The following is a 14,924-nucleotide window of genomic DNA, read 5'->3' on the forward strand; positions in this document are numbered from 1 at the left end:
CCAGTTAGCATATCTCACTGGTCTGTCTACCCTCTCAGTCTTCTCAGCAGCTTCCCTTCTCTCTTTTTCCCTCCCCCTCCCCATTAGATGCTGGTTCCAGTGGGCTTGTTTTTTTCCCCCCATTCTTGTCCCCCCACACCACCAAACCCACTGTTGCCTGGAATAAACAACTCCCTTCCTCCATCCTATGGACCAAAACAAATGTGTTTCACTTTACGCATGAACTACTTGAAATCCAATTGTTCCATAGTGCAATTGTTCGTGCATGGAAAATAGGTACTCCTTGTTTAGCAGACAGAGTTGAGACTGGCAATATGGCCATTAAGTGAAGCAGTCGCTAAGTGAAATTGTAACTGCTAATGATATTGCTTCAGCTGTCCTTTGCCCTATAGCCCTTCAAAGGTCATAAGATTGGCCCTAAGATTACTTTTTCCATCACTGTCCTAATTGCAAATAGTCACTAAATGAGACAGTCGTTAAATGCCGACTACCCATATGTTGTACTTCTCACATGACTTTTCTTTTCCTTTGAACTGGATTTTTCTGTTTTTTTACAAGCACGGATTCATTTGAAAATGCATTCTACAGAGTGATGTTATGTTTTAACTTTCCATTGAATAAAATGAGGATCAGGTAGGATGGTCCACTCCAGGCACTTATTGGATCCTGCAGATTTTCCGAGTGGCATTAGGATTTTCCTAGTGAGTTAGTAGGCAATTCTGTGACACTGCTAGTTGAAAAAAAGAAATGACCAAGGCATTGAACAGAATTGCTCTTTTGAGGTCCTCTTTTTTTACTGATTCCAAATTATTTTATTGATTTATTTAAGGGATTTCAGAAGATTAAGAGTATGAAATGATATAGAGTGTCAATGACCCAAGATCAAAACTGAATTTGACTAAGTGCTGGTACAAGCACAGGTTCTACCCTGCCAAGTGTTAGAAAAAGTGGTGAAGAACACATACTTCTCTAGACTGATTTTAGCTGGGGATTCTTGCTTGGCAGCCCTATTTAAGATACCCTAGATCAGACATGTCAAACACAAGGCCCGGGGGCCAGATCCGGCCCGCGAAGTGGTTACATGTGGCCCGTGAAGCCATCCTGGAAACAGTGAGGGAACGGCCCCCACTGCCTTGGCCCTGGCCCTGAGACCCTCCTTCTGCCAGAGACCCTCAGAACTGTCCCACTCCTGCCCAGGCCCCCATAGGCACCCTTGATGCGAACGATGTAGAGCTGGCCATGCCCACCCAGTAGGCCATATGCACTCTAGCCACGCCCACCCAGTAGGCCACGCCCACCCTGGCCATACCCACCCGGCCCTCTGAGGGCAACTGCAATGCTGATGCGGCCCTCAATGAAATTGAGTTTGACACCCCTGCCCTAGATGTTTTTAGGGAAGAAAGGGTGGCATATTATTTCAGAGACCCGCAAGATTATTATGCAAGTTTTAGATAGGGTTGGTAATTGGGTAGAGCCATCTGAGGCAAATGGAGAAAAACCTGGAAGAATTAACAGATTGTATGTGATTTATGATGATGAAGAGATACTGTGTTTTATTATTTATATACTGTTCTGAGTCTTGTAAGAGCGTATTAGAGAAATTGAATTAATAAATGGAATAATGTATGTTAGTCACCTGAATGAAAAATTAGCAAATCTTGTAGTGCAAAAAAGCAAATTTCTTGTGGCATAAGCTATTAGGATATGTGCTCACTTTGTCAGATAAATGAAATGTTCCCTTCAATATACAAATAGCAGCCAATTTACATCTGTAGTAATGTATCCAACAGCTGAATGTGTTTTAGAATTTCATGCAGGATACATGAAGATTTGTAGATAAATACAGATAGGAATCACATCCATGCTTTTGTTCACCACTCGGCATTAGCCTACCCATGTTCAGATAAATGCTTCAATGAGCTTTATATAATCATATCAATATATTTGGCTTATTTCTTCAAGTTTTTTTAGTGGATAAGTCTTCTGTAGTTCTTGAAAATAGAAACTTATTGATAAAACATTTTTGAGTTAGAAAAAGAAAGTTGGAAGGGAGGAATCAAGAAAATGAAGAGAACAGACTAGAATGAACTAAAACTATTCTTTAAGCTTCTTCCATGAAAAAAAACTATCCCTGCATTCAACAGAACTGGATGATTGTCCTCCAGTTTCCAACTTTCTCTTTTTAAGGAAGGTTATCAAGAAAGTGATTGTCTTGCAACTTCAGAGGATCTTAGAGGAAGTGAATCATCTAGATCTCTTTTAATCTGGCTTCAGGCCAAATCATAATAGTGAGACAGCATTGGTCATACTTGTTGATTGGATGGCATATATTGGAAGTAGTGGATCCATCCTGGCTTCCCTTGATATTTACAAGCTTTCAGTATCATCAGTCTTGGTATTTTTATGGACAAGCTGAGAGAGTTGGGAGTGGGATGTCATTGTAGTTCTCCTTCTCTGGGATCAGCTCCAGGTGGTAAGCAGTCTAATCCTAGGCCCATGCTTTGGGGTGTACTTTAAGACTCCGTCTTAGTTTTTTACATCTACATGAAACCTCTAGGACAGGGGTCTTCAAACTTGGCCCTTTTATGACTTGTGGACTTCAACTCCCAGAATTCCTCATCCAGCGTGCTAACATCTAAAGGGCAATTGTTGTTTTTTTCCACCTTTCTTCCTACAAGGGTATATCTCATATAACACGGAGTAATATCTGTTTTCCATGTCTTATTCTTTTCCCTCACTTTCATCCGTCCTTAGGGCTTGAATATTTTGCTCTGGGTAAGTTGTCTTAATTCTTTTTGCATTCCGTTTCCATCAGACAAGAATTCTGCATGATATTGTATAAGTTGATTTTTATTTGTATGGTATGCATTATGTTGGAATGCAGAATGTTGCAGGAGGATGTCACAATACGTAATCTCATTAGTTAACCCAGGGGTTCCCAACCGGTGGTGCTTGTACCCCCTGGGGATGCGAGACCATATTCTAGGGGGTGTGAAAACTTGGACTTTCAAAATTATTCTGTATGTGCATAATTTCTGGCCTTTATTTCAAACTTTTGTAAGGGGTGTGAGAATATATCAGAAGCGTTCTAGGGGTGCGGGATATACAAAAGGTTGGGAGCCGCTGAGTTAACCTGTTCCATTTTCAGTAGGTAATAGAAACATAGCTATATGGAAATAAACTAGTGGATTACTCAAGAAAAATTATCTAACAACTACAAATCTTAATTTAATTTCAATGTGTTCATCTTCAATATATATACTTTATTATTTAAATGAATATATCTAATTCATTTAAATAAACCTACTTAATCATTATTGTCAGATCAGAAGATGTAGTACCTTCTGTATCTTCACTGGAAGTATGAGCCTTATAGCTGCAATAAGAGTAATATTCTTTCACAGGCTATGTATATATATATATATATATATATATATATATATATATATATGTGTGTGTGTGTGTGTGTGTGTGTGTGTGTGTGTGTGTGTGTATATATATATATATATGTGTATATATATATATATATATATATATATATATATATATATATATATATATATATATATATATATATGTATATGAGAGAGAGAGAGACAGACAGACGCACACACACACACACACACACATATTATTTCATTAGTTTGGCCAAATTTCACTGAAATTAGGAAGAGTGAAGGATTAAAGATATGAAGAAGAATTATTTTTTTCTTAGAGGAAAAAAGTGGCTGTCAGATAGCAATATAGGGAGGATGAAACAAGAAAATAAATGTTCTGTTTCAAATTTGAGAAAAATAAGCCTTGAGTTAGAACATTCCAACGAACTTGGCTGTGTTTCAGCAAAACAAAACATGGAATATATTGAGGCGCTTGAAGCATTTCCAGTATTTAATTATAGGGAACAATAAGAATTTGAAAAAAGCCTCTTAACTCCTTTACTTATGATTTTAAGACCACCAAGCTAGGTTGATAGACAGAGCTGCTTGTTATCCTGTCACCAAATCTACAGAAAAATGGCCAAGATGTGAATTTTCTAAAACATATTTTTAAAAAAAACTAGTCATAGATAAGAATGGAAACACTTTTTAAAGGCTTTTTATACAAACAGCTGCAAAGCTGAACAAACCTCCAACATGTAGCATGACTTCATTTCAATATAGTCTATGAACAGCAGCAAAGATGCACAGAATAAAATAGAATCCCCAAAACAACACCCAGAGCAGAAACTATGAATTTTAATGTGTCCCCAGCACACGATGTTTTTATAAAAAGCAGTACATTATCTCTATCAACCAAACAAGCAGATATTTCAGAATTTTCACTAGTTCTTAGATTTGATATCAGCCATTTGGAATTGCCTCTGAATGTAGATACCCCATACAGTCTGATCAAGGCTACCGGTGTTTCCCCGAAAATGAGACCAGGTCTTATATTAATTTTTGCTCCAAAAGACGCATTAGGACTTAATTTCCGGTTAGGTCTTATTTTCGGAGAAATACGGTACTAAATGTGTCTGTCGGGCTGACAATCTTGACTAGAGCTTATTTTGGGGGTAGAACTTATATTACAGGCATCCTGAAAAGTCACGCTAGGGCTTATTTTCTGTTTAGGTCTTATTTTGGGGGAAACAGGGTATTGGGTGATTAGGACCTTCCATTGTCTGTGTTTCAGCAGATGATTACGTCACTGTTGTTTTTGCCTGGCCTTTCCTCTTCCTTCTCTGGCGGTGAGGATGGAACTGTCTTTGCTACTTGACTGGCAAAGCTGGACAATATACATTAAAAACCAACCTAATTAAAGGACTCTGGACTCTTGAATCATTGCAAGTAAGCAATGTTAAAGGTGGATCTGTTTTATTTGGAGCCTGGAAAAAGCCTAGCATTTAGAACAGTTGCTAAACTTTAGGGGGGGGAAATGCGTCTAGAATTTTTTTGCACATCTGTTTTACAGGGCAAATATTCTGGAAGTTAGTTATTGAATTTTCCTTGTCATACTTTCAGAGGAAGAAATTTGGTCAGTTGTTATATATTTTATTAAACATTTTAAAATATTTGGAAATAATGTGCATTGTCTTTTTTCCCCGATACTCTTTACTCCCCAAAAAGTGACCTTGCATTTTAGTGCACATTTTATGAATAGGGTTGGTCCTGTTCTTCCAAAGTTGATAGCTATAGCAAAGTGAGAATTGAAGTATAAATAAGTTTGTGTTGTATGTAGCGGCGGTCCCTAACCTTTCCAGCTCCTCGGACCGGCAGTGGCAGTAGGTGGGGGGGAGGTGATGTGTGTGCACCGCTTGTGCACCGCTCATCCGCTGCTTGTGAGGCCTGGGGTTTGGGGACGCCTGGTATATAGGAAGCACTTGTTCGGGATTTTTGAATGTGGTGAAGTAATATTGTGTTACCCAGAGAGCCTTCTAATACTTGGAGGTAGACTTAACTTGAAGTACGTTTCTGTTTTGTTAGGTTCTGTATTATCACCTTAACAAACAGTTCCATTAAGTTGTTTTCTGTTGAGCTGTACTCTTCAACTTCAAGGTTTGTTTTAGTGTGTGTGTGTGTTTGTGTTTGTAGAGAGAGAGAGAGAGATACAGAGAGATTAGTTTAGTGTTACTTTTTCATGTCATCTAGAGATATTTGCAAATGTGAAGCCATTGCTAGATGGTGCATGGGCAGTGATGGGCATATTACAAAATGCTCGTGTTCCAGTACCATGTGTTATGTGAGCTCTACTACTTGTCACTTGTCTTATAGGTGTAACTCTCAGTACTGGTTTTCACCTGCAAAGCTCCTCATGGTATATGGTCCGGTTATCTTTAAAGGTTTCTGCCCACTGAATAAGAATGGACAAAGTGGACATACTCCAGGTCCTTCAACTTAACAATGCCATCTATCAGGATCTAGGAAGTGTATCTTGTCTGCTAAGCCACCCGTCCTCTCGAATAGTATCCCACAAAGGTCCACTTGGTTCTCATTGTGATAGTATTCTGAAAATTCTTCAAAATTTGGTTCTGCTCTCAGGCCTGGGGACAGAGTAGCTGATGAACCCTAGACACTTTTATTTGATGTGGGTTTTGGATCTGTGGATGTTACGTTGGTCTTTGCAGACATTCAGAATTGAATGATTTTTCCATTTTGACTTTGTCAGTTGTGTGGAGTTGGGCAGCCTTTAAATTTAAATAAATATTGTCCAATTGGGAAAAAATATTTTAAACAATAATATGATTATTTGCTTTATTTTACTTTACATTTAAGCCTGTTTACTCCTGGACACTATTTTAGGAATCTGGATGTTGTTAGATTCCTCTGCAACCCCCCCCCCCCTCGAAAAGTTCTGGTAACCATCTAGTTTTTGCAGCTCGCATGTTTTATAAGTTTCGTTTACCCTATTATAAAAATAGGAAGGAATAAAAATGAGCTGCATTTCCACTGTCTCTTGCAACACAGTATTAAATTCATCATTCAAAAGTCAGTATTGTGACATCCTTACTACAATATAAAATGTTCAGTCAAGTGTCTTGGCGAAATGCCCTTGATTAATAAAATGCTTAGTCTTCAGGATTTGGGAACAGTCAGGCTGAAGAAGAAATGTAAAAGAAATTGCAAAGTACTACAACTATCTCCTTTTCTGATTATAATATATGTTTAATATTCATCATAAATTTGAGTTTGGGCAGGGGACCTCTTCCCCAAGAAAATAAAATGATACAGCATTTGAATCAGATACAAAAGCTAATAATGAAACTTGGAAGGTTCTCTCCCTCTTTGATACATTTGAAAATATTTCACAAATATTGTATTTCCACTATGGGATAAAAAGTGGTGAAACAAGATAATCAGGATATGAAGGCACTTGACTGTATTAGAATATTGTCTTTAAGGTCTATAATTTTTTCTGCACTATATGAATTGATTAATTTTTTGTACTGAGTGTTGCCTTGTAAAAATATCATGTATCATCAAATCCATTGCCATTTTTTTTACTTTTTCATTTCATGTAAGTACCATTGCTTATATCTGTATGCTTCTCACTATAACCACGCTGATGCACTTGAAGCCAAATTAATTTTATAAACTTTGAAGAGCACTTTTTAAATGGAAAATAGTGGACTATGGGGAATTCAGTTTCCAATTTATTGATTATTCTGTACTACTTTGCTTGTTTAAAAAACCAATTTATTTTAACTTCTTTTTTTTAATATTGGGAGCCACTCACCGTTATCAGGAGGTGCCTAAATCAAAATAATAATTTCAACTTCAACTCATAAGTTGAAATAATTAATATCCTGTTTCTATTGACATTTTTCAGTAGTGAGAAACCAGCTGTGCTAAGGGTTTTTCTTAATAGCCAAGTTTGGTTTATTCATTATATTTCCAAGGATTATTGTGTATCAGTCTCTTTAAATTATATATTTTCCATTTTTCCCCTATCCTTGTCAGACTTTTGTTTCCTTTGCCATTTTCTTTGATTCACTCTGAAGATAATTGGAAATAGTACTTTTTAAAAAATCTTTTCATTACTGCAAAGCAGGACTGATATGCAGGAAGTATCAGTGCAGGATACAGGGGCTCAGGGAAGTCCTGGCTAATTTTCTTGAAAAGTTGGCAACCATCTTAAATGATCAACCATCTTAAAGAACCATACTGTTTAAAACAGAAGAGCGTAAACCTTGTCTGACAAGGTATATAGTATGGTCACTTGAGCTGTCTGAATGGACTCCTTCTTTTCTTACTCTGTTAAAATTCAGTACTCTATTCTAGTGTATAATTTGCTATATTGTTCATCTTGCTTGCATTGATTACAAATAACACGGAGCCAACTCTTCATAGACTTTAGGAAAAATATTTTAGTTTCAGAGGTGTTTTCACATATATAAATGTGACCATATCACAGAGCTAAATAGTTATTTTAGGTTTGTAGCACAAACAGCTAATTTTTAAATTCATAGAAATTTCCACCCTTTTAAATGTCCCAGGATTCCATGTAAGAATGGATTCTAGTTAGTTAAAAGCAGAGGGGGAGCCCAATCTCCTACAATTGCCTGACTTGCAAAGGCTTAGGGTTAGGGATCATCATTTAAATCATTAGTTAAGAAAACTAAATTTAATTATTAAAACTATTAGTCAATAATATTCACAAAATCAGGGTTTGTAGTAAAAGTCATTATTTTGTTTAACATAATTTGAATAAACATTCTATAATACTAACTTCATTTTTAGAAGGTATCTTGTAAATATTTATGTACTATGTAAATCAATGAAGTTTCAGATAACCGATGATCAACAAACAGAATGATGATTTGGGTATCAGCAAGAAGATATATTATTATAAAGTTACTAGGAGTTAAACCAATTTGATTTTGGTTAATTGTTATGACTGATGGGAAGTTATTTGTTTCATGATGTACTAGGACAGGGGTAGGCAACCTTGGCTCTTTTATGACTCGTGGACTTCAACTCCCAGAATTCCTGAGCCAGCATGGCTCAGCTTGGAAACCTCTGTCTTTCCCCTCAGCATAGCTGGCTCAGGAATTCTGGGAGTTGAAGTCCACGAGTCATAAAAGAGCCAAGGTTGCCTACCCCTGTACTAGGAGAACAGCTTTCATTGACTATTATATTCTGTAACTCTTATCGCCTCCAATTTAATGTTCACCTACATCTTTCATATAACCTTAATGATCTAGAATTGCATCTGGTGTTTTATTGTACCTGCTTTTAAATGCTTTTTATCTATATGTCTGGAATTAACAATTCTTTAAAGGGAAGATGTTACACACTGCAGTACATTTAAATTCATTAGAATTTTGTATTTTCCAATCAGTCTCCATTCTTTGTCTTTTTCCAGGGATGCCTGCTGTTTGTAACCCAGGCATGCTACCTGTGGCAGTTCCACCACCTGCAACCAACCCCCAACATGTATGTAATGAAGAGGATCTAAAATCTATCCAGGACATGTTCCCCAACATGGACAAAGAAGTAATCCGTTCAGTACTAGAAGCTCAGAGAGGGAACAAGGATGCCGCTATCAATTCCTTGCTTCAAATTGCAGAAGAGGCTTAGATCATTCTCATACAACCCTTCATCGTTGTTACCTTTAATTTTGATTTGCCAAGCCAGGAATTTAGTTAGAAAAAAAAATCCCAAGCCAGCAACCTATCTGAGAGGCTGTGATCCATTTTTGTCATGGTCATTGGAATATTGGTTTTTACAGATAACCTTACAGAAATCTCAGCCATTTTATAGTTATCACTTCTACCCTGTCCACATTTCTGTTGAAAGGTAGTGTTGAAATACCTCTGCCCATTCCCCTTCCCACTTTTTTAGTTTGCATTCCAAAACCAACCAAGTTTCTCTTCCACTTGTTATTCCTTATACATTGAAAATCAGGGAGTGGGGGGAGTATCAGCTGAGGGATGAGGGAGACTGATGTTCTATAAATTGCTATTAAAGAGCAAACTCTCTCTTAAGCAATCCCTTTCTGTGAGACAAAAAAGAAGATTATGTAGTTCCCTTTGGCTTGTTTAGTGATATTTGAACATTAAGGCAATTTCTATGGAATACTAGCTTTGTTGCAACTTTCACAGTTTCACTAATGAGAGATCACTTTTCAACCTGCTAATTGGGCACCAATGCAATGTATTTATGATTTTTTCTTTTTATTTGTTGAACGAAGTGCTGCTGTGCTTCTGAAATGACAAACACCCCTTTTGTAAGACACAGAAACATACAGGTAGTTCTTGGGCTGCGAACTTATTCAGCAACCATTCAAAATTTGACAAGTGTTGAATGAGGGAGACTTGTAGTGGGTCCTTGTAATTGTGGCCATCGCAGCATTCTGCAGTCACCAGCTTCCCAGAAGCAAAGTCTGGAGAAACTGGCAGGAGATCACAAGTTACTATATTGTAAGTCGCTTCTGCTGCCACCACTTTTTCTCCCGAGGAGCATGAAGATCTTATACTCCATCTCCCATGGCACTTGCCCACCTGCATTCCGTAGAACCTAACCCACAGCACCTGCCTACCTGCGCTCTGTAGTGCCCACCCACACCACCACCCCGCCCACAGCTTTTGCCCCTTGCCTGCTTGCTTGGGATGCCATTTCAGTGCCTCTTTCCACATTGTGGTCATGTGAGGTCCTTGCTCACCAGCTTGAATGGCTGTTGCTAAGTGACGCAGTCACATGTGTCGCATTTTATGACCATATTGATTAATGTCACAATTGCTATCGTAACCTGAGGACTACTTGTATGCCAGAAGGGGACAGAAATCTTCCCGATGTGTTTTTTCATGCTTGTTTGCTCCTATATTTGTGAGAAACTTGTAAAATCAAAGCAGTGGAACGTTATACCATAGAAATTCAGCATTACCAATGTAATATACTTCCTTGTGGTCAGTTGTTATAAACAATAATGCTTTGAAAAGCATTTCAAATATTCACTATTGTAATTTCCTAAGGTCCCAATTAATCTTTAATTCTATTGAAGGCGAAGCATATGAAAGCAATTCATTGCCACAAATGAAGACCTGCCACATTTAGAGTACAATCCCAATATACAGAAGCTGTACATAATAATTTTCTATTAAAGTTGTAGATCTGTTGGAGGTAACAAAGTTTATATTTGTTTAAAGTTGGGAAAAGTGAAACAATGCACTTTAATAGACACACTTTACATGCTATTTGAGGTTTTTTTTATCGTTTTAAGCATTTTTAAATGCTGTCTATAATTGCCAGACATACTTTGTATTTCCTAAAGTGTTTGAAGACAATAAGGCATCAAGGTGATCATCAAATTTATTGCTTTGAAAGAAGAAGAACCTCATTATTTCATGCTTTTTTTTTACTCTCTAATAGAAAAGGTCTATTAGAATTGCTTTATTGTATCATCATGAAAACTCCTGGCAGAGCTAGCTATAGTTAAAATATTTATTTTTTTAATTGTTAAAATATATTGAGAAAATAATTTTAAATACAGTATCAGATCCATTTATTGCTTTGTTTAAACTGTAGCTATTTTACTCCCATAAGTTTAATAGATTAGTATTTGTCAATGCTAAATCATTCCTTTCCCCTTCTGTTGCTTTTTACATGAAATAAGTGCTTTTCAGAAGCTCCAGAAGAGGTATGTGTCCATCTGAAAATCAACTGTGTTCCTTTCTCCATACTTTGTAGTACGTTCAGATTAATGTTACAGTTAATGTCAGTCATATATCAGTAATACATTGGTGAATTCTTGTGAATTTGTTTAGCTAAGACCCTTAAGATAGTTCATTAATTTGAAGCAATGAGCCAGAAGTCTGGAATACACCATAGTACTATCCTAGTGGAATAACGTGAGCTGTATAATACGGCTGTGCAGATTTTTCAGTGATGCTTCACTTGTGAATGAAGTGTCTTTTTTGGATCAGGAGGTGGCAAGCTATGAAGTAGCTTCAGCTGAAGCTTTGGCACAGCTACTTCACGTACCTTTTAAAGTCTTGTGTTTGTGTTTTGAGATGCATTTCTGCACAGATAGTTGCCACATTGACCTTGACTTCTGGATATTTATTGAGCCTCCGAGCCTTGGCTGCTTTTTTATGTGTGCACGGTGCACATCCAGAGAGGTTTCTGAAGAGTCTTCATAAATCTACTGCAAAATTGAAAGAAAGTTTAGATCTACTTCTAAATGCTTAAGTTTACTCAGAGATGGACAATGAAGAAGGTTTTAAAGAGCAGGTCAATGAATTGTATTCTTGCTCTTTTTGAAGTTAAATAAATCCACTTTCAGATAGATCTAACGGTTTGTTTGGCTTTCCTGCTAATAGAGCTGTTCACAGAAATCTGATCAGCATTTTTCCACTGAGAAGTATATTTTTAGAAGGGTGTTTTAGAAGAATTCCTATTGTTTTTTCCCCAGGGTACTTATTTGGAAGGGGTAAAGGATCTGGAGGCTGAGGGAAAGGAAACTGGCAAAGACCCTGGCTCTCATTTTGCCATTAAGCCAGTTGGAAAGCTCTGCTGGATGAAAAGCTTTCCAGTGATAGAGTAGTCCGCTGTCAAAAGCAGGGGTGTCAAACTGCTGGCCTGTGGGCCCATTGCATGATATGGAGGCCGCGCTCACCCCAGCTCTGGCAATGCAAAAAAAAAAAGTCATGTGGCGCGGCAAGTTTGACACCCATGCTCAAAAGGGTAGGATGCAAGCATTGTTAACAATTACATCCATGTTTTTGTGATCGTTCCTGGATGTACTTTGATTCTATAAACAAAGATGGAAATGCTTCTCATGGATTTCAGTGAAATGTACAGTCCATCATGAGTAAAGTTGGGATACAGATTTCTGAGGTGTAGAACTGAAATGCACCAGTTATCTGCCACATAAAATAAATGCTAGGCAGCACAAAACATTTCCTTGCGTTTTTCATTATGTTCTTTGTGACAGCAGTTTGTTGACAGTAGCTTTAAACCCACCAAGAATCCAAGACTAGTGAAATTCAGGAACATTTTGCCTAGCTAGATGCTTGCCACCTTTTATCCAATTCTGTCTGACTATGTCCTGATGATTCTAAGCGTTTCCCTTTCTAGATATTATTGCCTGTGTTGGCTGACCTGTAATACTGTACTGAGGGTGTTTTGCTGTAATTCTGAAAACAGTTCTTTAATACTCTTATTGATATTCAGCTGTTTGCATTACATCATTTCCCATTCTATCTAATTTAATAAATGTATATCAGATCATTTATGGCCATGGGTCTTTTATGGGAGGCATGTTGCTTCAAACCATGACAGTTGCTGAGGCTATCTGTATTCAGTAAGATGTAGACAGTCTTCACAAAGCGTTAGCAGTTAGTAGTCAAATACAGAATATCTAAAGTCCTAAAGCTTCCTTGACTATTCATTTGTTTGTGTGTAATGGTATATCTCCAAGTGTATCTCCAAGATATTCACAAAAGATGGAACAAATCCTTTTAAAATCAGTAACCTTCACTGAGTGGAGTGGTGCCCTCGAGTCGAAGAAATCTAGATTTGAGTTGATTCTGTGTTAATTCATGTTGCAGTTCTTTGCAAGCAGTCTGGCAGGAATAGTAGCTGTTTCAGTATAGCTGTAAAAGCAAGTGCAAACTTTACTGAAAATCTTTTTACTTCAGCAAATTTTAACATTTTTTTAAAAAATGTTGCCAACTAAGATTACTCAGTTGTATATCTTTGTTACACACTTTTTATCCCCTTACAAAAAGAACAGAAATGAATAGAAATATGATAAAATGGCCTCTTTCTTAATCCTCTCCAACCAAGCACAGAGAAGGTCTTTGCTGTTGCTGCAGTAACTGAAAAGGAGATGAGGGGATTGTGCAACCTTCCCTTGTAGAGCTGCAGTAGGTCATTGTGTGCCAAAACAACTAGACAGAAAGACAGTTTTCCTCCCATGCCATCACCCTGCTAAACGCATAATTCCCACAGCACTAATTTATGCCTAAGGATATTTAACCATGTAATAGGGCTATATTACTATTATCCTTCTCATCTTTCCTATTACCTGCTCCTATTGGTATCTTATGACTATCGCTTTGTTGCTTGTATCTTATGATTTATCATTTTGTTGCTTGTATGTACAGAGAGCTTATGCACTAGAGACAAATTCCTTGTGTGTCCAATCACACTTGGCCAATAAAGAATATTCTAATTCTCCTCTCCTCTCCTCTCCTCTCCTCTCCTCTCCTCTCCTCTCCTCTCCTCTCCTCTCCTCTCCTCTCCTCTCCTCTCCTCTCCTCTCCTCTCCTCTCCTCTCCTCTCCCATTCCATTCCATTCCATTCCATTCCCTTGCTTATGTTAAATTGTATTGCTTTAGACTCCTGGTACACTTGAGTGTTTGACAACACTTTCTCCACCACAGAGATACCCAGGCATAGAACTTCATTTGGGAGTTGTCTTAATGCTTTGTAAAATTTTGCAAGAAGCAAGCCATTTGTGCACATCCTATAAGGCAGACATGTCAAACACAAGGCCCGGGGGCCGGATCCGGCCTGCGAAGTGGTTTCATGTGGCCCGCGAAGCCATCCTGGAAACAGTGAGGGAACGGCCCCCACTGCCTTGGCCCTGGCCCAGAGACCCTCCTTCTGCCAGAGACCCCCAGATCTGTCCCACTCCTGCCCAGGCCCCCATAGGCACCCTTGATGCGAACAATGTAGAGCTGGCCATGCCCACCCAGTAGGCCATATGCACTCTAGCCATGCCCACCCAGTAGGCCACGCCCACCCTGGCCATACCCACCCGGCCCCCTGAGGGCAACCGCAATGCTGATGTGGCCCTCAATGAAATTGAGTTTGACACCCCTGCTATAAGGGGTGGTTGCACAATCTCTTCATCTCATTTTCAGTCATTGCAGCAGCATCAGAGACTGTGGTTGGAGAAGGGTCATTGAGAAGGGGGTCATTTTATTATTTTTCTACTCATTTTTGTTCTTTTTGTAAGGGGATAAAAAAGAAGTAGGAAAAGGCAGAGGAGATATTTTTAGATATTTAATGAGTTATATGCTTCCTACAGGTTTATAAGCATGTGAAAACACTGTTCTGCAAATATATGACTTAAGCATGCTACTGATGGCCACTCCCTCTGATTCCTGAAGGTGCCATAAAGATCAAGATAAGTCTACATTGTCAATGTTTTATAAAGGCAGTCCATTGGAACTTACAGTCCCATTTGCAGGCATTACTTTGGAAGAAAGCACTCTTGGCAGCAGGGCCAACAATTTCAATTTAGTTTAATCCTGGCACAGTTTCCAGGATGATCCAAATGCTATGGCCTCAGCTGTTCCCGCCCCCCGCCCCCCAGTCTACCTTGACTACCATACAATTTGCTATTTGTTGAGCATGTAACTGGTTTGGTCATTGGTCAGATGCAGAAAGGAAAAAGAAAAATACCCCCCTCCAGCATTTATTTGATTGCAATCTCAG

At 38.2% G+C, this 14,924-nt stretch overlaps 1 protein-coding gene across 2 annotated transcripts in view; it reads left to right on the plus strand.

Moving 5' to 3' along the window:
• The window catches only part of TOLLIP (toll interacting protein), a 38,786-nt gene extending 25,983 nt beyond the window's left edge, over window positions 1-12,803 (plus strand). Inside the window, exons 6-7 of one of the 2 annotated variants that reach the window (XM_081314784.1) lie at window positions 2,755-2,775; window positions 8,842-12,803. In XM_081314784.1, the coding sequence (XP_081170910.1) occupies window positions 2,755-2,775; window positions 8,842-9,056 (236 nt within the window). In that variant the 3' untranslated portion in view covers window positions 9,057-12,803. The remainder of the gene's footprint in view (window positions 1-2,754; window positions 2,776-8,841) is intronic. The other variant, XM_081314785.1, reaches the window with a different exon arrangement.
• Window positions 12,804-14,924: the final 2,121 nt, after the last annotated feature.

This window comes from Vipera berus (assembly GCF_964194415.1).
Source record: "Vipera berus genome assembly, chromosome: 1".
NCBI classification, from domain to species: Eukaryota; Metazoa; Chordata; class Lepidosauria; order Squamata; family Viperidae; genus Vipera; species Vipera berus.